The sequence below is a fragment of the Dipteris shenzhenensis genome, chromosome 19 (assembly GCF_047967505.1).
Source record: "Dipteris shenzhenensis isolate YYH24624 ecotype China chromosome 19, Dip_SZ_1.0, whole genome shotgun sequence".
NCBI classification, from domain to species: Eukaryota; Viridiplantae; Streptophyta; class Polypodiopsida; order Gleicheniales; family Dipteridaceae; genus Dipteris; species Dipteris shenzhenensis.
This window is the reverse complement of record NC_141614.1, coordinates 20,630,251-20,657,326: the sequence shown is the minus strand read 5'-3', so window position 1 is coordinate 20,657,326 and position 27,076 is coordinate 20,630,251. Positions and strand designations below refer to the sequence as shown.

The 27,076-nt window shown below is 42.3% G+C and overlaps 1 protein-coding gene across 1 annotated transcript; it reads left to right on the top strand.

The window, feature by feature from the left end:
- Positions 1–891: 891 nt before the first annotated feature.
- Positions 892–27,076, top strand: LOC147890209 (F-box/RNI-like superfamily protein). The gene is made up of 5 exons (XM_087390831.1): positions 892–1,071; positions 3,184–3,330; positions 3,777–3,912; positions 26,058–26,156; positions 26,571–27,076. The coding sequence occupies exons 1-5, from the start codon at positions 974–976 to the stop codon at positions 26,784–26,786; spliced, it is 696 nt and encodes a 231-aa protein (XP_087246957.1). The 5' UTR covers positions 892–973; the 3' UTR covers positions 26,787–27,076.

Sequence of the window (27,076 nt, the reverse complement as noted above, 5' to 3'; positions counted from 1 at the left end):
TGTCAAATACCAAACGGTTTTGCACCCTCTAGATGGTGAGAATAACATCAACCTACACATATGGCTAGCACGCTATGTGATCTCCCACAAACACCTCTTCGATTCTACTTAAGAGGACATTCCTGCGTTGCAATGAACGAAATGAAGTGCTACTTGTGGGGACGGCGCTGCTTCTTTGGCATGGCAGCTCCGTTGTTTGTAGCTTAGTTTTGTTGCAATGGTTGGCTCGAATCTCCCTGAAATCCTCTACCTCCCTATTAGCCAACTTCACCAAAATCCCCAATGTTAACGGGAGCTCTAGTGGGAACGTCACTGCTTCTTTGGCATGGCAGCTCCATTGTTTGCTTGGGGGATGCACTACTAAGAAATTATGTGTATCACATGCGTTCAAGGGGTATTCAAAAAACCCCTCAACTAAAAAATTTCCCCAAAACAAAAACACCTATGAAGGAAGTGATTTTTTTCTTTATTGTAATTTTGTTAAATTTTTTCAAAAAGTTCCTCCTTTTGAATGCACGAGGCACACACTAACATTTTTTGAGGTGAACCCCGCGAGGTGGTTTGCAGCTTGGTTTTGTTGAAATGGTTGGCTAGAATCTCCATGAAATTGTCTCCATTTCGATGTTCACGGCGAAAGTCACCAAAACCCAGGATGTTAACAACGGGAGCTCCTATACAAGAGGCAGAAATGCTTACTGTGTGAGGGAAGGGGGGGAACCAATTGGGAAAAGCGTTTTAAAAAAAAAAAAGCAAAAAAACAAAAGATCCCCTTGGCGAGGGGCACGTGGAGTTGAAGGATTGGAGGCGAAGATTCCGCCGGCGATGCAAGATGCGTTGGAGCATTACAGGAAAAACCGAATCATGTGGTCATCGTCTTCGTTGCAGCACAAAACCATTTCTTTAGTCTTCATCTCTTCAATCATCGCATCATTTTCACGACCCATTTCTTTCTCTCATCTTCCTCCCCACCGCCATGAATTTGGCTCCTCCTCCTCCCGCCATCGACATCCTTCCTGCTGACTTGCTCTCTTTCTGCTTCCTCCGGCTTCACTCGTTCAAGGATTTGGCTTTGTAAGTTTTCCAGATTGGTCCTTGCTCCCTCCCGGGCAAATTTCATAGCCCTTTTGTGGTCTGCAAAGGTTTTGCGTTTTCACAATTATACTTTTAAACAAAGGCGTCTCCTTCATTACAAGACTGTATGTGATTGCCTATAACATTCACTCATCAACGGAGATTTTCGAAAGTCGCGCTCCTCTTCGCCTTTCCAGCAGGAGCGCATATGATGAACCTTTTCGTTCGTAGTGATGTGCCCTGTGACTATTCCATCCCATACAGTTTGTCGTGTTGTACGGTACCACAAAATGATGCAGTGCCTACTCAATTCTGACTTAGTGAGGGAAATCTTACTTCGGTTCCTGATTTTTGATAGTGTATTTTATTTCGTCATTTTGCCCCAAGGGGTAAAGGGTACAATATCAAAACCTTTCGGGAAGGACAGAGTAAGATAAGAGAAACGATTAATAAAACGTGAGAAACCGCAGAATCAGGAAGGAGAAGAGATATCTGTTGGTGTCTTCAAGGACAGGGAAGGTGTGAAGTGCCCAAAAACGATCATATATGTGTGTTATATGTCCTCGGGATCCATGATGGATTCACAAGACACTTTGGTTCTTTACACGCAGATATTATAGCTGAAAGTTTACTACTATAGTCTGAGGTCAAAGCGTGAACAGCCAGGGACCACTGAGCTGGCTAAGGAATATGCCGTGATAAGCCATCCTCTAGCTCTGTAGAGGGAATCAGACAAGTGTTGTTAGGGAACGGGAAGAGTTCTGAGCTATTCCCGCCTGGAACTGAACCCCTTTGCTGTTCGAGCCGGACCAGGGAGCTCTTCACATTTTGAGCCTGGACTTGGGCGCATTTTGGTGCAGCTCAGTGCTGCTCTTTTTGGTCACGAGCAGCCTCCCCTGGCTGGAGCTCTATTGCGCTTGGTCGCGTGGATACATAATGAGATACTTAGGCTATCAGGTGGGCATTGATATTTCAACGGAGTAGTATATCGCTCGAGAGGATATCATTTACACATGTGCACCATTTGGGAGCGCAGGACTTTAGGATCTAGTGTCAGAGGGGATTGACGGATGCACCTTGGCCCTAACCTTGTTTCATTTCACTATTTTTGCTTTTAAGTTGGTTAATCTTCTGCAGCAACACGTGCAATTTTGCATCTGTAATTAATGTGTGACTTGGCGCTTAAAATTTCTTCTAGCCACCTAAACAATATTAATTTCTTTAGAAATGCTTGTGAAGACCTGTTTGTATGAGTGAACAATTTGTCTAAAATTTACTCTTTACCAAGCAAGGCTCTAGTCAGATCTTTACTATACTTTCTGACGTCTCAGTTGTATCTTTCTCCCTTTCGATCAGCATGTGTCAATTCCTTAAGTATAACTTTCTTATGAATCAAGGTTGCAAACATGCATATCAAGGATATATAAGATGAGGACGATGAGAATTGTTCCGCAACTTGTTGCCAGATGAGCCGGTCCAGTCTATAATCTCTTGAAGTGGTTACAACTAAATCGTTGATGCAGTACACATACACAGATCTCGCCATATGACTCAGAGAGCTTTATCATTTAATGGATTACACTTTGTAGCGTGTCACATCTAGTCACAATCTAGTCCCAGTTAGAGTAGTTAAATCTTGCATCTTTCTGTAGCTTGTGCTTTTGAACAGGGAAATAGCATAATGCTGCTGACCGAAGCAGAATTATGCCGAAGGTTCTGGCTTTCAATGTAGACAACTGCTTTCGCAATTTTGTTGTAGTTAAATAGAGATGTATAGAGACTGACAACGTTTAAGTGAAACTGGACCTCCATCCTGAGGGAAATTTTGTAAGATATGATCTTGGAGGATCCACCAACAGGAGATATCGTTATGTTCTAGTCCAATTTTGGACTTTTGTAATGTGAACGCTCAGTGGGGACAAGCAAGTCAGTAACGACTTTACTGAGTCAGGAGTTTTACATGAAATTTTCTATTTACGTTTATGTGCTTTTAGCGTGGTGCTTTCCATTTAATTTGTTTTGAGTGTGGCAAACCGACTCTGTATTTTTTCTTTTGTACAGCTCTCAAGAAATTGTTCAAGCATTGAAAATTCAGTCATTTTCTTCATACAGGGCGAGTGCAGTTTGCAGAAAGTGGAGAGTGGGAGTGAAGAATGCATTTATGTTTAGACAAAAACTGAGTTTTGCTGGTTGGAGAGTGGACGATGAATGTGTAACCAGATTGGTGGAATGTGCCAACAGTCTTCAGGAGCTTGATATGTGAGTCCTGATACTGTACTTTGTCTTCCCCCTATTAAGGTGAAGCACCCAACCAAAGATGTATGTTTCCCAGAGAAAACATCATGTAAAGGAAATGCCTTCCAGTTAAGTTTTTCCGAAACTGAAAGAATATCATATGCGATGCATTTCCAAGAAGTGGAACCATGCTGCTCTATATTTGAAGTAGAGTAGGTCATCCTATAATGGTCTACTTAAACTCAAACGTTCATCAATTCTTGGGCTCCCAACATTCCAAAGCTGAGAACAACATCCTCATTTATCACTTCTTGAGCTCCAAATATTCCATAGCTGATTGTGCACAGATTAGGTAGTTTACTTCAACAAGCGTAAGAGACTTGGGGCTAGTCTTGTGCACAGATCATTGAGTTTATCTGATGAAGTTTTTAAAAATTGTATGACTCTTGGCTGTTTGACTTTGGATGCAGCTCAGTCAGTAGGTGGGGTTGTCACATCACAAATGTTGGGCTGACAAGAATTTCACTTTCACTTTGCTGTTCCAATCTGAAATCTATCTCGCTGTGGGGCGTGACTGGAATCACAGACGATGGTGTTATTCAGTTGGTTTGTACAAAACTTTTCCTTATCTGTAGGAATTCTTGTTGTTTACTGTACGATCACAACTGGTGCTGTAAATATTACACAAAAACCTGTTTCTCCTAGCTCGTTACGTCGAATCACGGGCGCTGACACAATAAATCACCTCCCAGCCGCTCCCAATGGTCGTAAGCTTTCTCGTTGTTTTTTTACGTTGAAGCTCTTGCTTACTAAATCTCCACCAAGCCCCAAATTTCCCTAGATGGATCTAGTATGCCACATGTCTTCATTCTAGGGTCCCTCCTTAATGCATCATTTACCCCTCTCTTGGGATATCATTGAAACCATTTGCCCCTAGGCACATTTCATGCATTTAGGTCCCTTAGCCTTAGATCCACCTAGTCTAGTGCCATGTCACCCTCACCAAGGACCTTGACCTTTATTCCTTTTTGATCATTTACATGAAGCCCAAACAAATATAATACAAACATTGATCCTTTAAAGGAAAATGTCGATTGACCCTTCCGAGGTCATGTTACCTCGACTTGAGGGTAACATTCCTTCCCTCTTCAGGCATCAGCGTCCTCAATGATAAAGTCTGGGAACACTCTCCGTAACTGGTATACGGATTCCCAGGTAGCTTTTGATAGAGGTAGACCATGCCATGCAACCAACACCGTGGGTATCTTCCGATTGCGTACTTGCATTGTTCCTCGGTCCAAGATTCTTGTTGGTTTGCGTCTTGCATTATCCTCTCTCTCCTGAAACAAAACAACACCTTCGATTAGTGAGTCGCCTGTATGCAAAAATTTCTTTAAACGAGAAACATGAAACACTGGGTGCACCTTACAACCCTGTGGCAATTCTAATTTATAGGCTACCTTGCCTATCCCTTTTAGAATTAACCATGGCCCACAATATCGAGGTGATAACTTAGCACACTCTCTTGCAGTCAAAGACTTAGAGTGCGAAGGAACTCTGAGAAAAACTTTCTCTCCTTCCTTAATTCTCTAGCGGATCGGTTTTCATCCGCATACGCCTTAGCTCTATCCATAGCTTGGTGGATGTTAGCTCTCGCAAGTGCTAGCATCTCCCGCATCTGAACCACAAAGTTCGCGGCACTAGGCACTTTCTGAGGTATTCCAACTATAGTTGGATTCGCAACCACTTGTCCCATGTATATTGCCTCAATGACACATATGCTCTAAGCATATCCTCTAAAATTTAGTTGATTCTTTCTGTCTGACCATCCGTTTCTGGATGATCCCCACTACACTCATTCCCAACTCAGTCCTTAGCGTCTCAAAAACCGCAGTCCAAAAATGACCGGTAAATTTGACATCTCTGTCTGACACTATGGATTTGGGTAATCCATGCAAACGAAATATATGTCTAATAAACAAATCCGCCACTTGCGGGGCACTAACAGACTCTCTAGTTGGAATGAAGTGAGCCATCTTGGTAAGACGATCAACCACCACAAGGATAGAATCATATCCACCTTGTGTCGTAGAGAGACCTACAATTAAGTCCATGGAAATGCTCTCCCACCTACCCAGTGGTATCTCCAAGGGCTATAAAAGTCCGGGTGACTTCACCTGCTCTTCCTTACTTACCTGACACGAAAAACAACGTGTCACATATTCATGAATATGCTTTTTCATTTTTGGCCAAAAGAAATCTCGTCTCACGAGATCATATGTCTTCTCGACTCCTGGATGTCCCGCACATGGGCTATCATGGCATTGTTGAATGACTCTCTACCTGAGATCATTCTGATTAGGTACTACTACCTTGCCATTTCTTTTCAGCATACCATCCCTTATGGCATATCTTGCATAAGTTTGGCCTTTTCTGGATGCCAGGTCATCCTTTTCTCCGGGTTTGAATACATGAGACTTAGGCCAAAGGCTCTGGACGAACTCGTCCACCTTTTGAGTTTCTCTAATCTCAGTCATTAGAGCACTCTCTAATACCGTGAAACTCATATTATGCATAATGCGTGACAACGCATCGGCAACTTTATTATCCTTCCCTCTTCGGTCAAGTTAAACTCCTGCATGAGTTCTACCCACCTAGCTTGGCGGCCTCTCAAGTCAGGTTGTTTACAAAAATGTTTCAGAGTATCATGATCAACATCAACATAAAACTGTGATCCATACAAATAATGTCTCCATGTTTTCAGAGCATGGACAACAGCATACAACTCTAATTCATGAGTTGGCCAATTTCGTTGAGAGGGAGAAAGCCTCTTGCTTTCAAAGGCTACTGGCCTTCCCTCTTGGAGGAGAACTGCTCCTACTGTAATGCCACTTGCATCGGTTTCAAGGAAAAACGGTTTCTGGGAATCAACTATTTTTAACACCGGTCCTGAGACCACAGCTTGTTTTATGGTGTTAAAACTCTCATGTTGATTCTGTCCCCATAAAAAATGTACTTTATCTGAGGTCAGATCAGTCAATGGCGATACTATTTCGGAATATACTTTGATATGCCTTCGATAAAATTGGACAAATCTTAAGAATGATCGCAAAGCGGTTAAACTCTGAGGAATTGGCCTAGTCAGTATCACAACCACTTTCTTTGGATCCATTTCTATCCCCTCAGGAGTAATTATGAATCCTAAATATTCAAGTCTTACCATACACAGTATAGTTTCTTTTTATTTACATAAAGACTGGATTTCCTCAAAGTACTGAACACTATTCTTAAGTGTTCATGATGCTCAGCAATACTTTTACTGAATACCAGAATATCGTCAATAAAGTGTACTACAAACTTTCCGATATACGGACGTAGTAAATCGTTCATAAGCATGACGAATGTAGCTGGAGCATTGGTAAGTCCAAAGAGCATTACCAAAAACTCATAATGTCCAAACCTGCTTCTAAAAGTGGTTTTATGCACATCCTCAGCTCTAATACGGATCTGATGGTAGCCACATTTAAGATCTATCTTACTAAAAATTACGGCCCCATGTAATGCATCTAGCAAATCATCGATCCGAGCCATCATATACCTGTGCTTAATAGTGATATTATTCAATGCTCTGTAATCTATACAGAGGCAAAAAGTATCATCTTTCTTCTTCTTTAATATCACTGGCGAAGCAAAAGGTGAGAAACTTGGTTGAATCTGCCCCAACTTGAGGTATTCTTTCAGTTCTCTTCGCACCTCTGCCTCTTCAGTAAAACTCAACCTATAAGGAGGTGTATTTATAGGTTCTGCCTCGGGATTAGTTCAATCATATGCTGAACATTCTGCTCTGGAGGTAACCCATAAGGTAGCTCATCCCTAAAACAATGAGAGAAATCCTCTGCTATTCGATCAACCAGCTTGGCCATCTCTCCATTTTGAGCAACATCAGTGCTAGCCGAAGAATTATCAATCCGCTCTACTGATGCTGGACAAAGAAACAAAAACTCTTCTTGAGCTTTTCGAATTTTCATTACGGAAACCAACGGTCCTTGAGGTATATCCTTTTCACCTCGTAAGACATACAGCACATCATTCATCTTGAATTGATAAATGTGCTTTTTTCAATCTATGGTTGGATTCTTCCTAGAATGCCAAGCCTTATTAGGGCTATGTCTGCATGAGCAAGCTTAGTCATTTCAAAATCAAGCTTTTCAGCATAGTCCTGAATTCAAAGCTCCAACTGGGTAACCCTTTGGTCCCATACTTCAGTATAACTTCCATCTGCCATCCTGATTGTATATGCATAGTCAGGTGGACTAGTCTTTAGTTTCAGCCTCTTTACAAGCTTGGAGTTAATTACATTGTGCGTTGACGCTGAGTCAAACAACAGAATGACATCATGATTAGCTACTTGTCCTTTCATCTTAATTAACTCTGTATCATTAAAGTCTGTATACCTCGTTGCTGCGGGCTTTGACAGGATATTATCAGGTGCACTAGTTACTAACTTCGCAACAGACACACATAACAAAATAGGTACTGACCTTTGAGAAGATCCCGCTAGCTGAATCTGCATTTGTTCTGCTTTGGGACTTCCCTCCATTTCCACGTCGCATTCTGAGACCACCATCTCAGCCATCCGACGATCCTTGTTTCGTGGACAATCTTTCCACTGATGAGGTTGAAGGCAACCAAAACACAAGCCCTCTCTCCTCACTTTTTCCCTTTGCTCTGGGTTCAAAGAAGACTTCGACTAAGCCCGGGCTGCCATTGGTATTACTTTTCTTTTCATTCCAATGGTGGTACTTGATTTAGGAGTCTCAACTGGTTTCGCATGCTTGGCTTGACCACTAGGCTGTGAGGCACTCCCTTTGCTAATCCACTTCTTCTTAAACCCAATTTTTTTCGGGTACCCATACTGAGTCCCAACCTGCACAAACCCACTTAGTCTGTTCCCTTTTGCATCCTTATAGTTCAGGGCTATGGCAATTGCTTCATCTAGCGTGTTCGCATACTTAGCCTGAACTTCCATCTTTATTCGATCATTCCATCCAAAGATAAAATCTTTTACTTAGATCGACTGAGGTAGGGGTTCATCAACCTTCATTACACTTTCTCTAAACTTATCAGTGTATTCCGCCACTGATAAATTTCTCTGACGAAGGTTTTGATACTGATCCCAAGCTCGGGATGCTTCATCAAGAGGTAGGAAGTGTTTTCTAAATTCCTTTTTAAACCCCTCCCAAGTAGTGGATGCTACTCCATCTTTCGGCTGTTTTATCCACCACCTATCCACTGCCTCATTAAACATATGGGTGGCCTCGCGGATTTTCTTCATATCATTCCTGATTTCACAAATGGTGAAGGCCTCGTCCCATTTGTGTAACCAGGTGTCAATGATATCGGAACTACGGTCAGACATTCGACCAGAATACTTTTCTGGCCTATAATTGGCAATATTAGGCACCTTAGCCCTCCTAGGCTCGAACGTACGAACACTGGACTCCGGTTCCATCCGGAGATTTACCTTTCTCCTCACGAGATGGTCTGGCAGACATACTATGCACCATTTTCCTGAGCTCAGATTGCCCTACATTTGCTTATAACTGCTGTGCTAAAATCTGTTGCAAGGCATCCTGCCAGATAGTGTATGACCTACTGGGCGCGACACTTGCGGGGTCGGCCGGACTCCCGACTCTACAGGATCCATCCTAGAAGCTTCTTCTTCTACTTCCATTTAGGTCAATGGGTGTTTTTTTTTTTTTTATAAATAAAATAATAAAACACCGCTTGAGACTGTAATTACAATTCGAAAGTCCAACTTCCAAATTTACAGCTAACAAAACATATATCACACTGTAACCAAAACCACTTTTCCCTATACTAGGGAAAACTCCTACAATCCAAATTGACTCAAACACGGAGGCAAATAAACAAGCAAATACTCCAACAAAGCTTAGAAGGCATAGAGAGCTCCCTGGTTATATTTCTGCTGCATGAAGAGATCAACCAGTCCTTGTAAGCCGCCCCGATCCGCTCCTCGCAAACCACTGCAACATGGATCTCCGGACAGCGATTTGCAGCCTTCTTCTACGCAACAATTTGGCAGATTAAATTATTGCCAGGTGGAGTCTTTCCAATCTGCTTTTAAGGATTCTCTTGTCATTAACAAACTACAACAAATGAAAGAATCTCCCTTAAAGCATGGAAACCCCTGGTAATTCACCCGGCATTTCAAGGACACCTCAGGCATCAGCTACCACACAATATCATGTTCAAATTGCACAGCCAGCCCATTTCGGAGCTTTTGCATCTTGGGTCTTCTGTGTCACGTGCCCTCCTAGTGATTTGGACCACATCCTCTACCTTCTGCGTGAGGCACCTCAATTACATTACTTCCTCAGCACAGTACAGGTTGTGTTCCACGAGACACGAAGATACCCAGAACCCGATATTCCTCAAGAGTTTGCTGTCCATTTTTGGAGAGAATTTTACCCCTCACCTTCGGCATCTCCAAGGTACTCTCCACCTCCTTCAGCTCCCAGATATCCTCCTCTACAGGTTGTACCTTCTCCCAGACAGTATTTACACTCTGAAGGCACTCCTTCTCCTGGATATCCTCTACTTCCGACAGCAGCTCCTTATCCCTTCTCAGATCCGTGGACTCTGCAACCTACTCCTGTCCTCTCACGAGCAGTAACACCACTTTCGGCATCACCAGTGTTACCTCAGACAAGACCTCCTTTACCAGACTTCCACAGGTGGTTCCATCCTGCCTTGCCTGCCCCCTCCAACATGAGCAACCTCAGGGAGCAGCCCGAATCTTCTTCCAGGAATGGTACAAACTAGAGCGCAAGTTCGCGCTTTTCTCACAGGGATCTCCGATATGTCGCAACGCTCGCGTGAAGCCTTTCCAGAGATCAAAAAATCAAGTCCAAAAAAGACCCCTGAAGTCAACGTACAAGGCGAATCACTATTGCAACTTCAAATTTCCCAGCTTCAGGACAGCATCTCCGACTTGGTCCAGAAAGTTCAACAACTTAAGGATTCTCGAAGTACCACACATACAGAGGATTACGTGACGCAACCAGACGACTATGCGGATTCATTCCCACCAGAGGTAGAAAACACTGAACTGCGTGCCCTCTACCGTTTACTTCAAGCTTCCAAAACTAAAAGACTTGACATCAAACTTCCGGAAGCCTACACTGGTCAACGCAATCGCCGAACAGTTGACCAATGGCTCGCAAAAATGCGCATGTATTTTGACACTGTTGATCTCACTGAAAGCAAAAAGATCGCCTTGGCAGTCTCTCTCCTTAAGGATACAGCTTTTCTATGGTGGCAAAGACGCTTAAAGGACGGTAAAAGTGTGTTAACATGGGAACGTTTTGAACACGTGCTCCGTAAGCAGTTTATACCTGCCAATGCGGACTCCCAAGCACGTTCAAAACTCCGACAGTTGGAGCAAACGTTCAAAACTCCGACAGTTGGAGCAAACGGGTTCCTTGTCTTCCTACATCTCTCAGTTTACCACATTGGTGCTGGAGATTGATGGTTTAACTGAGGATGATCGCCTTCATGCTTTCATCTCAAGCCTAAATCCCTCGTTACGCATTGATGTCCTTAAAGCAAACATCACCATCACAGATGGCGCTATTGCTTACGCAGAGCGCATTACAGATTTCCAAAACACAGGTAAGCAGAGTGCTAATCGCACACAGAACTCTCCTATGGCCAAAGGTGCTCGCCCTCAAGATAACACCAGGTTTCGAAAAAACTTCGGTAATCAAGGTCAGTGACAGTCTCAAGATCCCCAGAAGCCTCAGAAATCATATGCTGGATTCCAACAGAAGGACTCCTCCAAGGATCGTGCCTCTTCTTCTTCCCCAAGTCATTACCGACATCCCAAACATAAAGGTGCGGCCACCGACAAGAAGAATAGCTCTAGCACAAAAGAACTTTGTACCATCTGTACAGGCGACCATAGATGGTTCGATTGTCCCAAGCGACCAAAGCAAAATTCCAATATGGAACCTAGCACTTCCCAAAGAGAAGATGCTACCCCAGCATAAGACAAGAAAGGCAAAGCTGTTCGAATGGCGAATACCATCCACCTGAGCCTTGCCCGCCGAACCTTCCCTGGCCACTCAAGTACTTTGTGTTCAAGGATCGATTTGTGGCACAACGGTCACTATCCTCATTAACAGTGGCTGCTCTCATAACTTCCTAGCTAGTTATGGTCGACAAACTTCGATTGACCACCAGTCCTAGTCTCATGGACTATCAGATTAACTCGCCAATGGAACGACTTTCTTGTGCAACACCAGGATCAAAAACTTGTCTTTTCGCATCCAACATTATACGGACAAGTTGAACTTCGACATCATGTCTCTTTCTCGGTACGATGTCATACTCGGACAACAGTGGCTCTACGACTATGATCCATCAATCAATTTTCGCAGCCATACTATCCAGTTTGTCTACCAGGGAAAACTTATTGAGCTAACTGGTTCTAGGGACTCTCCTTCAACCCCAATTGCCTCTGCCCTACAAGTAAATAAGTGGGTTCGTAAACGTCAAGTAAAGACTTCACTTCTGTTGGTTACGGCAGTAGAGGAGACACCAACAAAGGATCCTCCTGAATACCTCAACCAACCTTTTTTCCAGCCCTACCTGGATATTTTTCCACAGGAATTGCCAAAGCAGTTACCACCTCGACGACCAGTGGATCATCCAATCGAACTTATTCCCGGCAGTAATCCACCGTCGAAACCTCCCTATCGGGTTTCTTACACTCAAAATGAAGAAATCCAAAGACAGGTCACCGAACTACTCGACAAAGGTCACATTCGGCCCACCAGTCGCAGCCCTTTCGGATCTCCTGTACTACTTGTGGAAAAAAAGAATAAGTCAATGCGCCTCTGCATCAACTACCGAGCCCTCAACAAGCTCACTATCAAAAACAAGTATCCATTGCCTCGCATCGATGACCTCTTCGATCACCTTCTACACGCAACACAATTCTCAAAGATTGATCTTCGCTCAGGTTATCATCAAATTCGCATACGAGAAGGCGATGAGTACAAGATAACTTTTCGAACAAAGTATGGACACTATGAATGTTTGGTCATGCCTTTTGGGTTAAACAATGCCCCGGCCACATTCATGACATTAATGAACGACATCTTCAGGCCTTTCCTCGATAAGTTCGTCATCGTGTACCTCGATGACATCCTCGTTTTCAGCAGATCCCTACATGAGCACAAACAACATCTTCACCAAGTTTTTGAAGTTCTCCGTGCAAATTCTCTCTACACCAACATTGAGAAGAGTGAGTTCTTCAAAACCCAACTCGAATATTTGGGACATGTTATTTCAGCTCAAGGCATCTCTGTGGATCCCAAGAAGGTCGAGGTAATCCGAAACTGGCCTACTCCTAAGAATGTTCATGATGTCCGCTCTTTTCTCGGATTGGCAAACTTCTACCATACAAAGGTCTATCAGTTTTTCGAAATCGCAGCTCCTATGTCCGAATTATTGAAAAGCACAACAGTTTTTCAGTGGCTTCCCGAAACAGAGTATAGTTTCCAACAACTCAAGTAAGCACTCACTACTACACCAATTATGGCTATTGCTGACCCAAACCTTCCATTTGAGGTCATGACCGACGCTTCCGACATCGCTACAGGAGCAATCTTGATGCAAGAAGGTAGAGTTATTGCTTTTGACAGCCATAAACATTCTGATATCCAAACCCGATACCCGGTTTATGATAAGGAGTTTCTTGCCGTTGTACATGCTTATCGCTCTTGGAAACATTATCTCATGGGAGCCAACTCTGTGGTCAAGACAGACCATCACTCTTTAAAGTATATCTTTACTCAGCCAGTCATGAACGCTCGAGATCTGGACAACTCCGACGCTACTTGGCAGTCTGATGAAGACTTACAGCAGTACCCTGACATTTTACGGCAGTATTTTCAGAATTTACAGTGATATTTTCTACATCAGTTCATTATCTCCACCAGGGTCTTCTTTTGAGTGGGAGGGGATGTCACGATCTGTGACGTATTCCTTTCTCTATTTCTAGACTTATGGATGGTTTGATGAATGGACACTTGTGGAAGGGTATGCCCTTCCGACGGGACACTTCCTATGAGGCACAACCCTTGCCCTTTCGACGGGACACTTCCTAATGAGGCACAACTCTTCACAAGAGACATTCTATTGAAGAGACATTTCTATTGTAATGTACCCTCTCATCAAGGGTCACACCCTTCACAAGGGGTACACACCTCTTCATGCACATACCCTTTGGAGTACACACCTTTTCATGTGTGACTCTTCACTCTCTATATAAGAGAGGCCCAATTGTATGGATGACACTACATCTACCGTACAGACATTCAAGCAATACAATTATTCCTTGTTCTCTGCTATTTCAGTCTCCTTTCTGTTCCTTAGCACATTTCTAAATATAGTAAATATAGGATTTCTTACAATGTGTCCCCTGTCAATACCACCGTCCCAATGGTTGTAAAATTCCTCAGGCGATGTCAAGGAGCACCAAACCATGACCAATGCATGTGCCACCCTGATATCCTGCGAATTAATTATTCGAGCTTGGAGGTTAACACCGTTCTCCCTGGTTCTTTGAATGGCGATGACATCCGTGAACAATCAATGCCCGAAATATCACAACAGCGAGTTCCGTGACCACACAGTAGCTCTCGTCATGCGCTACTCATCAATGCTACCCAGACTGACGAACTGCCAAATTACAGTCTGTGTAGACTTTGGGCTCCGTATTGTCCGTCGTCATACGTCCATGTGCAAAATTAGTCTCCAACGAGCATGTAGCTGAGCCACAGCAGGAACAACTTGACCGCTCGCACCCAACATCAATAACGTTGAAGGACCTCCACGTAACGTAGATATCAAAAGCCAGAGTTCCAAATCCTGCGACAACATCTGCGCTGCTAATCCCTCGATCCCGACTAGAAATCGCTGGCAATCCTTCCTTAATTCGACAAGATCTCAAATCTGGGCTCTGATACCAAATATTACACAAGAACCTGTTTCTTCTAGCTCGTTACGTCGAATCACGGGCGCTGACACAATAAATCACCTCCCAGTGGTCGTAAGCTTTCTCATCATTTTTTTACGTTGAAGCTCTTGCTTACTAAATCTCCACCAAGCCCCAAATTTCCCTAGATGGATCTAGTATGCCACATGTCTTCATTCTAGGGTCCCTCCTTAATGCATCATTTACCCCTCTCTTGGGATATCATTGAAACCATTTGCCCCTAGGTACATTTCATGCATTTAGGTCCCTTAGCCTTAGATCCACCTAGTCTAGTGCCATGTCACCGTCACCAAGGACCTTGACCTTTATTCCTTTTTTATCATTTACATGAAGCCCAAACAAATATAATACAAACATTGATCCTTTAAAGGAAAATGTCGACTGACCCTTTCGAGGTCATGTTACCTCGACTTGAGCGTAACATAATTCAGTCTCAAGCTTTGTGTGTGTCCCTTTTTAGCCATACAAGAATCGTTTGGGTTCACTCACGCATATGGGCTTGTGAGAGGATGGAGGATTAAGAAGGAGGTTGGTATCTGGAGAACAATCAGTTATATGCAGCAAAGAGCTTGAATGCCACAATGGAGAGGACACTATTGCTTCTCATGTGAAACATGTTACATGTCCTTAGTTGACAGCTCACTCTGATTCACCACCCATCCTTCAACTACCTTGCTGTGTAACCACAGCCATTGGTCCCTTGTTCCTTTGGAACCTTGTGAAATCCTCTTGTGAACCCAATGCTTTTCGAGACACTGCTTCAGTGCCATGTATCCTTCAACACCGTTTCCATTAAAGCCTCCTTCCACATGCACCTTCTTATTTAATGCCTAGATGTTATATACTGTAAGCCCGCTTGGTTCCCATTTTGGCGAAACCCACAGCCTTTAGTCACAACATTACATTTGACATATGATTTCCTTCCCTTTAAGAACTATTTACATCCTTGAAAATAAAATTGGGCAGCCTCTTTGGAAGAATCATGTTCCTGAACTATCTTTCCACTTGACCAAATGTTCTAGATAGTTTTTTCTTTTTTATTTTATCGAAAATCCTTTATGGCTCATGTGCTAAAGAAGGCAGTTCATTAAGACTTATCCTACATGGTTCTCACCCAATATTCTTAAGTAAGCACGATAAAATGGATGTATTCCACATTTGTTCGATAGACGAACTTCTAAGCAAGTTTTCTGATTCTCTCAAGTATTAAGGCTGGTCTGCCACACCTCATTCTAGTAGCAATAGGACATGTAGACATCCTCCCCAACCTCAGCAACTCTGGATCTAGCTTCTCTATATGGTTGGTTGTGGACACAATAATCCTCTCACTCCCACAAGAGGACCACAACCCATCTATGAAATGTATCAGGCTTGAGAGTGTCACATGGCTTACTTCCTCCTCCTCATCCTCGGTTGAGTTCCCACTTTTTTGAAATATGAAGGTTACAAAATATCCTACCCCTATGCCCTTGATCACACAAAGTATAAATGAAATGATATGTGCTAATGTGCGTGCAAATGATATTTACACAAACACTTTTCACGTTAGTACAACATTTAGGCCTTCAAAAACATTTTATTCCAGGTCATAAGTCATGCTAGACAACTTGGATTCACCCAACAAGGTTAGGTCTATTATGGATGTGAATGGTCTAGGTAAATCTATTGTGCTGGACCCTGCATTAGATGGGATGCTAGCATTAAGAGAATTCACTTACTTTCCAAAGTTTGGGCCAAACAAGAGAGGTTAAGAATGCGCAATGAGAATAGTCAGCTTGCTATGGTGAATGACTATTTGAGTAGGGCTCTTGCAGCAGATAATCCCTAAGACTTGATCTTGTCTATCCTTGTGGTCGAATGTGAGGATGCCATCAAACGGGTGGAGTCACTAAAAGCAAAGAAAGCTAGACTATTGATGAGTAGATAGCTGTGGCTCAAAGTTGGAGACTGTCCATCTAAACTCTTTTTTCAAGTAGTCAAAAGAAAGCAACACCTCGAAAGATAAGTGGTTCTTTAAATTACATCCGCTTGCTGAAAACAATTCTAATCAATCTCATTTTGATATTGTTACTCAAGCATCATCGCCTAACACAACAAGGCTCACCCCAGTCGCCAAGGATGAAGGTGTTAGTGAACTAACAACCTTTTTACTCAAGCATCATTACCTAACACACAGAGACTTAGGCCAATGGCCGAGTATGAAGTGCTAGGAACTAATTGAAGGGTGTAAAAACCCTTTTCGGTAAGGAACGCTGATGGCATGCTGATGTGGCTTGTGCTTGAGTAGTGGTACTTTGGCCACCTAGGATGGCCAGCATCAGGTGACTGCAGGAAGGCAAACAGATAAAAAATGAATAACCATGGAGATGAAGGTCTGTTATAAATCTTCCCTTGCCTCTCTCACAGAACTGGTATTTGGATCTCATGTAGGGTTTTGATGGTATTGAACTCACTAAAACAACCACAAAATGACCTAGGAGGTCATAATGGGTGATAATTGAGATGTATTCAAATTTCTCAAGTGCAGCAGGAGTGGGAGGGATGCAGGATGACAGGAAGTAGCCTTAGTCACTCAAGAAAGCATCAAAAGCAAAGAATGGTTGGAAGCCATGGAGTTCAAGTATAATTTCGTTAATGAAGAACAAGCTACCATAAGGAACAAATGCCATTCGCACTAAATGGATCTATTGGATCAAGCATGACTTTGAAGGAGAGGCTGTTGATTACTTTGAAACCTTTGCTCTTGTGGCAAAACTAAAGGCTGTCAGGGCAATGTGTTTTATTGCAAAATGGAAGAGCTGACCCATTTTCCAGATGAATGTTAAATCCACATTTTTTAATGGCAATCATGCAGAGCATGGTCATTGGTGTGCCGTGATAGATCAGCATTTTGATTTGTTTTGGTCATTTGAAATTACAGATTTTGGACATGTACATTATTTTTTGACCTTCCACAGAGGAGGATCCTCACAGGGAAAATATTTAAATGATTCGTTGAAAAGGTCTAACATGAAGGAATGTAAAACTTGGAGAACTCCTATGGATGGAAATGGTAGCGTATGACAACTCAACCTGGTGGGTCCCACTTTGCATAGCAACTTGCATTTATTTGACACTACGAGGCCTGACCGAGCATGTGCAGTGCACAAAATGAGTAAATTTATGCAGCAATCACAGGAGTTACATAGAGAGCAGCCAAGACGATCTTGAGATTTGAAGGGTACCATGCAGTATCGATTGGTTTATCCCTGAGGTGATGATATTGTCTTCATGGTTCTACAGATGCAGCGTGGCGTGGCTCAGTGGTGAAAGGAGATTTAATTCTAGTTATGTGTTCTCACTTGGATCAAGTGCAGTCACTTGGAGTACTGAGAAGCAACAGACTATTGTGTTGTTGTCCACTGAACCATAGTACAAAGCACCTAGCATGTCAGTATGTGAAGCCATACCATGTGGCTTCTTCTCCAAGAGAGGTGGATGTTACAGAATGTGTGTTGTGAGGACAGAGGCTAGAGAGATTGGGATGTTACAGAATATGTGTTCTGACAACTAAGGCTATATATGTTGTGTTACATACAAGGACCAAGCACATTGAAGTGCAGTTTCACTTTCTCAAGAAGAAGGGTGCATCATAGGAAATGGATCTCAGCTTTTGCACCACAAATCAGCAAGTAGCTGATATCTTCACTAAGCCACTGGATGGCAGGAAGTTTGAGTCATGCAGGGCTATGATGGGGCTGTAAGTATACGATTGAGCATGAATGGAAAGTCTTTATGCCCAGTTGTAATGTATTGTCTTGTGTTAGTATTGGACCAACCAGTAGTTGTTTTTAAATTCTGCCATTAGTTAAGCTCACGTAGGACAGCTTATGGACAGGTGGGCCCACGTTAGTTAAGCTCAGCTGGGGAGCTTCTAGACAGGTGGTCCCTATTATGCCTGATGGAGTTAATGGATTTACCTGTAGTTGTTCTGTCTTCCTTTCATACATTTTCTACATGCTGTCATTCGCCAAATTTGCCACCAGGAAAGAATGCCATAGGTACCAAATGGGTTTTCAAAGTAAAAAGAAAGTTAGATGGATCCATTGATGGTACAAGGCACGGCTCGTTGCAAAAGGCTATGCTCAAAAGAAGGGCATTGATTATGAGGAGATATTTGCTCCTACTTCCAGGATGACCACTATTAGATCAGTTATTGCTATGGCTGCACATTTTGATTGGAATGTTCATCAGTTGGAAATAAAAACAGTTTTTCTTAATGGCGACTTGTTGGGAGAGGTTTATGTCAAACAACCTCATGGCTTTGAAAATTTGGGTAATGCACATAAAGTTTGCAAGCTTGAATAAAGCTTTGTATGGGCTGAAACAAGCCCCACGTGCATGGTACTTCAAGATTGATGCCTTTCTGACCAGCAAGGGGCTTCATAACAGTCCAACTGAAAGTACCCTCTACATCAAGAAGGATGGGGGTGATATTTTGGTCATCATTCTTTATGTAGATGACATGCTTGGTCACATGAAGAAAAAAAATGCAGATTTCAAAGCTGAATTGAAAGCTACATATGACATGTCAGATTTGGGCATGTTACATTTTTATTTGGGGATCCAGTTTATACAAGAGAGACGTGGCATTATGTGCAAAAGCTCTTGGACTTGGTTTAACATGCAAGATTGCCAGCCTACAGCCACTCCCATGGAGTCAAGGCTGAAGCTTACTATGTATGATGCAGGTGAATCAGTAGATGACACACACTACAACCATGTTGTTGGATGCCTCTTTTACTTGTGCAATACACGGCCCGATATTCAGTTTGTAGTATCTCAGGTGATATTCAGTTTATAGTATCTCAAGTGATATTCAGTTTGTAGTATCTCAGGTGAGTAGATATATGCACAGCCCAAAGACAGCACATTGGCAAGCTGTAAAACACATCTTCCGTTACTTGCAAGGCACAAAGTCTTAAGGCTTGATGTTTCCCAGGGGGTGACTTGCAAATGCATGCTTACAGTGACTCAGATTGGGTTCGAGATTATGACACTAGGCAGTCCAGAAGTGGTAATTGTTTCTTTTTTGGACATGCGTGCATTTCTTGGCTCATTAAGAAACAATCTACTGTCGCTACTTCCTCATGTGAAGCTGAGTACAGGGAAGCTTTCACAGCAACAGTTGAGTGTGGCTATGCCGCTTATTTGCTGATCTTCACCTATCATTGGAAGGTCCTTCTTCAATTCTCACTGATAGTCAGAGTACTATAGCAGTTGCAAAGAATCACGTGTTTCATGTTCGCACGAAGCACATTGAGGTTCATTATCACTATGTCAGAGAGAAGTTGCACGCAGGGAAGATCAGTATGATCTATGTCTCCACACATGACAATGTTACAGACATCTTCACCAAAGTACTTCCACGTGAGAAGTTTAAGGCGTTTCGCAATGCCTGAACTTCTCTCCTTTTGGTGATTGATCTTTTCCTTGTACATCATCACATTGGCACTGCAGGAGGGTGTTGAAATTATCGCCATAATTCATGGCAGTGACCAATGTGTAGTCAATAAGTGAGTTAGGGACACTTTTCCCTCATTAGAGGTTCCCCCCCCTAACCATAGTTAGGATCCCTAACTACGGTTAATGGATAGGTTTAGGTTTTGTCACTTGGACGAAACGTTCATCTCTTCTATGTTTTGCATCTCTTCTGTTCAGTACGTTTGTGGCTTGCTCTCTATCTCTCCTTTTGTTCACACATGGACCATGGACTAAACAATCAGTCTAACCTATGGGGTGGAAAGAAGAAAAAGAAGTAAAGGCAGAATATTATTATTGATTTCTTCAGTGAGAAGAATAGATACAGTTTCTCATAGAGTTTAAAAACTTGTTGTTTTCTCAAGAACTTCACTAATGATAATCAACTGAGAGTCTACACGTATCTAAGTTTGCTTTTCGCAAAGCTTACCAATTGGTTTGGTATTGGGAGCAAAAGGAAGCGAGAGAATGAAGAAATCAGCCGGCTTTCATTACTCTGTCTTACACAAGATTCAAGGTTTGATTTTTCTAAATGGACTGCAACTCATCTTGCATGGCATTCATCCAATGCACATTGTCTTTAGCTTCTTCAAAAGTATCAAGCTCGTCCTCATCAAGAAGAGTACCTACATAAGCTGATTCACTAGAAAGAGCCCCCACTTTGTGCCTTGCTGCACTACGAGTTTTGCCAAGAAAAGGAGCATCAAGTTTACTCTCCCTGAGAGTTTGGAGCAACCAATTGGGAACTGATTTAGCAACATGTATTTCTGTAATCTCTTGCCTGACAGCATCTTCCACTGCCTGTGGATGAACTAAATCAGCCGGTGGTAGCTGAATCGGGGTATGTGGAACATGAGGATCTTGCTGCAAATTCTGATTTTCAGCAAGGATGTCAGAAGCGAAACCCAAAGCAATGGGTATTAACCCCTCAAAAACATCATCTGATGGAGAAGAAGGTGACACATTAAATTCAGCTTGTGTATGTGCTGAATTTTCTGAAAAAATTACATCTCTGCTGATTAAAATCTTGCTTGACGCAGGATTGTAGAGACGGTAACCTTTGCTCTCTGTACTATACCCAACAAATATGCATTTATTTGTCTTGTCTGACAGCTTATGTCGAAACTCAACAGGCACATGGGCATAAGCAACACATCCAAAGATACGAAAAATGTTCCACTGAAGGCTTTCTCCCATACCAAACTTCATAAGGAGTCTTTGTTTTTAAAGCCTTAGTGGGAGCCCGATTCAAAACATAGTTGGCACACATGAGACCCTCAAGCCAAAACCTGTGAGATAATTTTTTGCTCCATAAGAGTTTTATTCTTCCACTCAGCTTTGCCATTTTGCTGAGGGGTAAGACTCACTGTAAGCTGATGTGTGATGCCTTTCTCTTTCAAATAAGCCTCAAATTCATGAGACATATACTCCCCTCCTCTATTTGTGCGTAGAATCTGAACTGTGAGGCCTGTTTCATCCTCAACCTTTGCCACAAAGTGTCAAAAATGTTTAATCTGATTTTTTCTTTAAACCATAGACCTAAGTGTAATTTGAGTCGTCATCAATAAGTGTGACATAATAGAGAGAACCACCCAATGCAAGAGTCCCCATGGGACCGCAGACATCACTATGAATGAGCCGTAATTTCGAAACAACTCGTACTGCACCATGGGAAACTTGTGCATCTTCTCAAGTATGCACCCTTCACAGGCATGAGAAGGAGGCGACTCCAAAGGAGGCAAAGCATCAACCATAGAATGTTTTTGAAGGGTCATCAAATTGCCATAACTCATATGCCCATATCTAGCATGCCATAACTCTGCATTCTGCATAGCAGTAGTGGGAGTAGAAAATGCAAGTGCATCATCTGATCTTTTCTCAAAATCATCAAACGAAAAAAGACCACGAAATAGCATGCCAGATAATCTCAAGGCATAATTATCTTCCCTATCTCGGACTGCACACTTGTCATCTTCAAAGACAACCTGAAATCCTCTTTTATTGGGAGAGGACACTGAAAGAAAATTCTTCTTGATTCCAGGTACATAAAGCACATCATGAATTCTGAAATTTGTGCCATTTGTGGCTGTAAGTACAATCTCAACAATACCACGAACTAAATAAGAAGAATCTTTTGCACAAGACACCCTTTTTCCAGCAGTTGATGGATGCAGAGAATCAAACAAACACTTCTTGGAAGTGATATGTTTGGTGGCACCACTATCAAAATACCAATTATTCAATGTCTCATTGACATTGAAAGCACATGAATTCTTAAAAGGATCGTAAGACGCAAGTCAGAAAAGCATAAGAGTCATCCTCAGATGTGGTTGTAATATCTGGAGCAACCACCTGAAAATCAAGACTGCAAGAACGAAAGGCATACTCTTCTTCCACTAAGTTGGCTGAAGCATCACCACCATCATGGGCATGAGGAGCTGAATCTACGACAGCCATACCGAAATTCTTTTTCTTTTCATTGGAAATTCTTTTCTTGCTTTCCCCTATGTAGTGACCCAGCTTCTTGCAATAATGACAGACATCCTTTCTCTTGGGCTTCTCTGCTTCATTCTTTGCCTTGTGAAAAGGCTGTCCAGAATCAACTTTATGCTGACGTGAAGGCTGATCTGCATGCTGCTTATGCTGCCCCTTCCCTTTGGGCTTGAATTTCGAAAGCATCGCAGCTTGTGAAGCCATGTTCTTCCTGGTTTGTTCTTCCTGCAACAAAAGTTGTATCAACTCATGAAAAGTGAGAGGGTTGCCACCCCTCCTCAATGACAAAATCAATGAGGTGTGAAAGCCAAGATAAGACCCGGGAAGAGAATTCAGAGTGGTAGTAACCATCTCTGAATCTGGAATGATCTCATCAATATTCAACAATTGCTCTCTCAAATCCTGGAGTTTAGTGAGGAAACACTTCATTGGGATTGTTCTGGGAAAAAAAATGCAACAAATACCAACAAAAAAATTTTCTTCCTGGGAATTAAGGTGCACAATACACATCCCTTCTGGGATATTGAAGCAAACTGCCCACTACCCAAAAAACAGCCAAACAATGGCTCAAATTGCAACAGACCAAAAGCATAAACTGAATTAAATCTCTGCCAAATGTCCCTGCGAAATAGCTGCAAAAAATCCAAAAGCCCCAAATACAAGAGAATGTGTGTCCAAAACTAAAGGACAGCTTGCTGTCTCAGCCTATCAAAGGCTCAAAATGCACTCAAATAACCTACAAATGCCCAAAAACACTGCAAAGTTTGCAAAATGTGACTCAATTTGAGTCCAAAAATGCATGTAAAGTGTCCAAACACCTCCTACACTGTGAAATTGCAGCCCAATCACAAAAGCCCCAATTTCTTAAGGGAAATTGTAATCAGAAGACAAATTGACTAAAAGCCCCAAATGTTGCCAAAATTGCACTTTTCCTGCAAATATGTGCAAATGAGCACACCCAAAACACTACAAATGCACCTGCAAAGAGACCCTACAAGAAGGTCCTGCAAAAATGTTCTTGCAAGGAAAACCTGTATTGAATGTCTGCTCCCAAGAGCTGCAAGGACAGCGATAGCCTGCACGAACTGAATGTCCGCTTCCATTGAAGCCGTACGGACAAGCAGTGCGGCAGTACTGTTGTATGGAATGCGGACTAAAGGTTTGTACGGAGCAGACTGGTACGGTCGCACGTGAGTTGTAGTTGTCTACGGAGCAACTAAACGGCAGCTATACGGTTGGTTGCAGGTAGGTACAGACAGCGTACGGTAGGAGGATGCAAGTAGGTACGGACAGCGTATGGAATGCAAGCAGCCGGCCGTACGACTGTACGGACAATGTGCAGGTTGTGAGCAGGTAGGTACAGACGTATGGTGAGCAGCAGGTAGGTACGGAAGCATGGTGAGCAGGTTGGGCACGAAATTCCGTACAATCGTACGGACTGTACGGACAAATGGAGAGGCTGACGAAAACTTGACGATGGACGATGGGGGTCAGATCTGGAAGCAGAGGCAAGTCATGAGCAATGGGCGTCAGGTCCGGGAGCAAGCAGGCTCTAATACCAAATGTGAACAAAAGGTGAGATAGAAACGTACTGAATAGAAGAGATTGCAAAACATACAAGAGGTGAAGGTTTTGTGCAAGTGACAAAACCTAAATCTATCCACTAACCGTAGTTTGGGATCCTAACTATGGTTAGGGGAAAAAACCTCTAATGAGGGAACAGTGCCCCTAAATCACTTATTGAATACACATTGGTCACTGCCATCAATTATGGCGATAATTCCAACACCATGGGCTTAGCTTTGAAATCTAACATTCAAGAATGCTGATACATCCATAAATAGTTTCCACACTACAGACTACCCAGTGACTTCCTGACCACCAAGGAAGCTTGTCTGCTTGAAATTCAGGCCATGTGTTCTGCATCAAATGTCTCTTCCTCCAAGTCCATACATTCTAGCCAATAGGTAAACGTCCCTAGGAATCACCAGTTTTCAGACATCTAGCCCTTGGCTGGTATTTATAAGCCTACCTCTAGCCAATAGGTCAAACAAACATCCCTAGCAATCACCAGCTCTCAAAATTGAGCCCATGGCTTGTATTTATAAGCCTACCTCTAGCTATTATTAACATCTAACTCCAACTCTAGAAGTCATGTCGCAAATAGCTGTTTTCAAATTAGCCTGGCCTTTCCTAGAACAAATCTTTCCACAAGATCTAAACCTCATCCATGCGAGCTCTAGTCTTAATCTTAGGTCAATCTAAAATCCTAGTTAGACTGGGCCCTTACACTCAGCCAATACTGATATTGGGTTACCCTAGTCTCAACCTTGGCTATTGCCAACCCTATTATTAAATCCCTAATCTACCCAGGTTTTAAGGTTCAATTGGCCTTAATGCTAGATTATCCAATCATGGGTAAGCCTTGGTAGTGATGTAATAGTTGAAAACCAAACCAGCAAACATGTTAAGTCTCTCAGATCGAATAAGGAAGAGAATACATCCAGATAAGAAGGGACTTGGACAGACTCCTTCCCAGCTACATTATCCAAACCAAACCACATTGTGCTCACTTGACATGTTTGCTCTTTGGTTTACATTCACTCATCCAGATAAGAAGGGATTTGGTCAAAGTCAATGTGAGCTGTGCTTTAATCATGATTATTAAGATATTTGTGAGCTTGAAGGTTCAGCAATTCTGGAGGAAGAGTATTATAGGATCATATAGACCAAAACTTGGAACCTAGTAAATAACCACTAAGCAAACGTTTTATTGGCAACAACTAATTCTACCATATAGTGATGGAAGCTTTGAAAAATGTAAAGCCAGATTGGTAGTCCAAATGGAAGGCATGGATTATGATGACACCTTTGCACTATACATAACACAATCAAACTGGTTGTAGCCTTTGCCACTCTTTGTGATTGGCCTTGCCTCTTTATCACATGGATTTTGAAATCACTTTCTTAACAGTAATATGAAAGAGAAAGTTAGATGCATCAGCCTCATGAGGCTAAAGGCACAGAGAAGAAGGTATGTAAATTCCACAAGTTTTTTAATGGGTCAAAGCAAGCACCTTGTGCTTAATACTGGAAGATACATTAACATTTTCAAACCAAAAGCTATCTAGTTAAGGAGAATCTTGAATGATAACAAAAGGGACCAACTCCTTTAATTACAAATAACCAGAGTCCCATTAAGTTGGCCTGCTACAAACTATTGGTCTGTCCTAGGTGGCTTTGTCACGTGTCTCATGAATGTGAGAATTAACAAAAAAGGAAAAGAAACAAATGTGAATATTGCATTCATACATGTGTGTTAATGTTTTTTGATTGGGTATACTGTGTGACAACCCCGATGTGAATTGCTGCCTGTAGAGGGGTAATGATTCTACCTTTGGGAAGGAGGAAACCTAAGAGGCAAGGGCCTGAATGCATCAGCCAGGAAGGAAACTGCAACCGAATCTCATTGGCTGAATGATGAGTTTTTGTTTAGAATGTTAAGAAGTTTTCCATGTGTTTCATTTTCTTTGCTGCTTTATGCACTTACAAAATAAGAGTAAATTATAACTGGAACATGCATTTGAACTGGTGAGGTATATAAAAAATGGAGGGCTATTATCTTTTCTGAAAGAGTGTCCATGGTTTTCAGGTATCAAGGGCTCTTTCTTTACAGCATCTCAATGTTGGAGGCACATTTATCACAGACAGCTCCCTCTTTGCTATTGCAAATTATTGTAAAAAGCTCAAGGTTTCTTTTAAAAACTACTGACTCCCTTATCTTTTGTTTTGATTTTCTCACTACGAAATGAAGAACAAAACTGAAATTTCTTGAATTACGAGTGGCAGTGTTAAGACCATTGATAGTCAATTATCTATTTTGGCGCACACGTGTTATGCACGCAAGCGTTGGCACACACAAAAGAATGCACATCTGCATGCACATAGGTGCGTACTTGCAGGGATATATGTATATATATGTATGTATACATGTACATATATAATGTAGGTACATGCATGCATGCATGTATTACAAGTGGGCACCTTGGGTGTTACAAACATAGTAAGATTTGTCTCAGTACGTTTCAATGCACATGCTGATCAGGAAGTGTGTTGCAATTTTTTGGGGAAAAAAAAGCTACTGAAGTTAAACTTGTGAATTCAGGTTCTCAACCTATGGGGCTGTCGACGAATCACGGAAGGTGGACTTCTGGCATTGGGCAGTGGCTGCCCAAGCCTATATTCTATTAATGTGTGGGGCTTGCGAATTTCCACTGACTCTTACAAGTACCTTCTGACTTTAAATCCCCATCTACAGCTGAAGACTGGGTCTGTGCACCTGAACGCAAATACAGTCCCATATTGGCAAATGGTTCATTGAGAATACCGTTGCATTCAATATCATTTTGCTATGTAACACACCTTTTGTGACAATCCTCTGTGCCTATTCAACAAAGCTTGGAGTTCAAATAACACAGAGCTCAAATTGTTTTATAGAGATTCAAGGGAGGACGTCAAGCTTGGCAGCAAATTCTTTGTGGTAGACACCTCTTAATGTTATTTTTTGGATTGTTGTACTTCTAAGCCAAGTCAGGAGGAAGAATGTATCAGACGAATCCTCTCCTTATGTGCAATAACAATTGTAAAAAATTGGTGTATATATTGATTTAT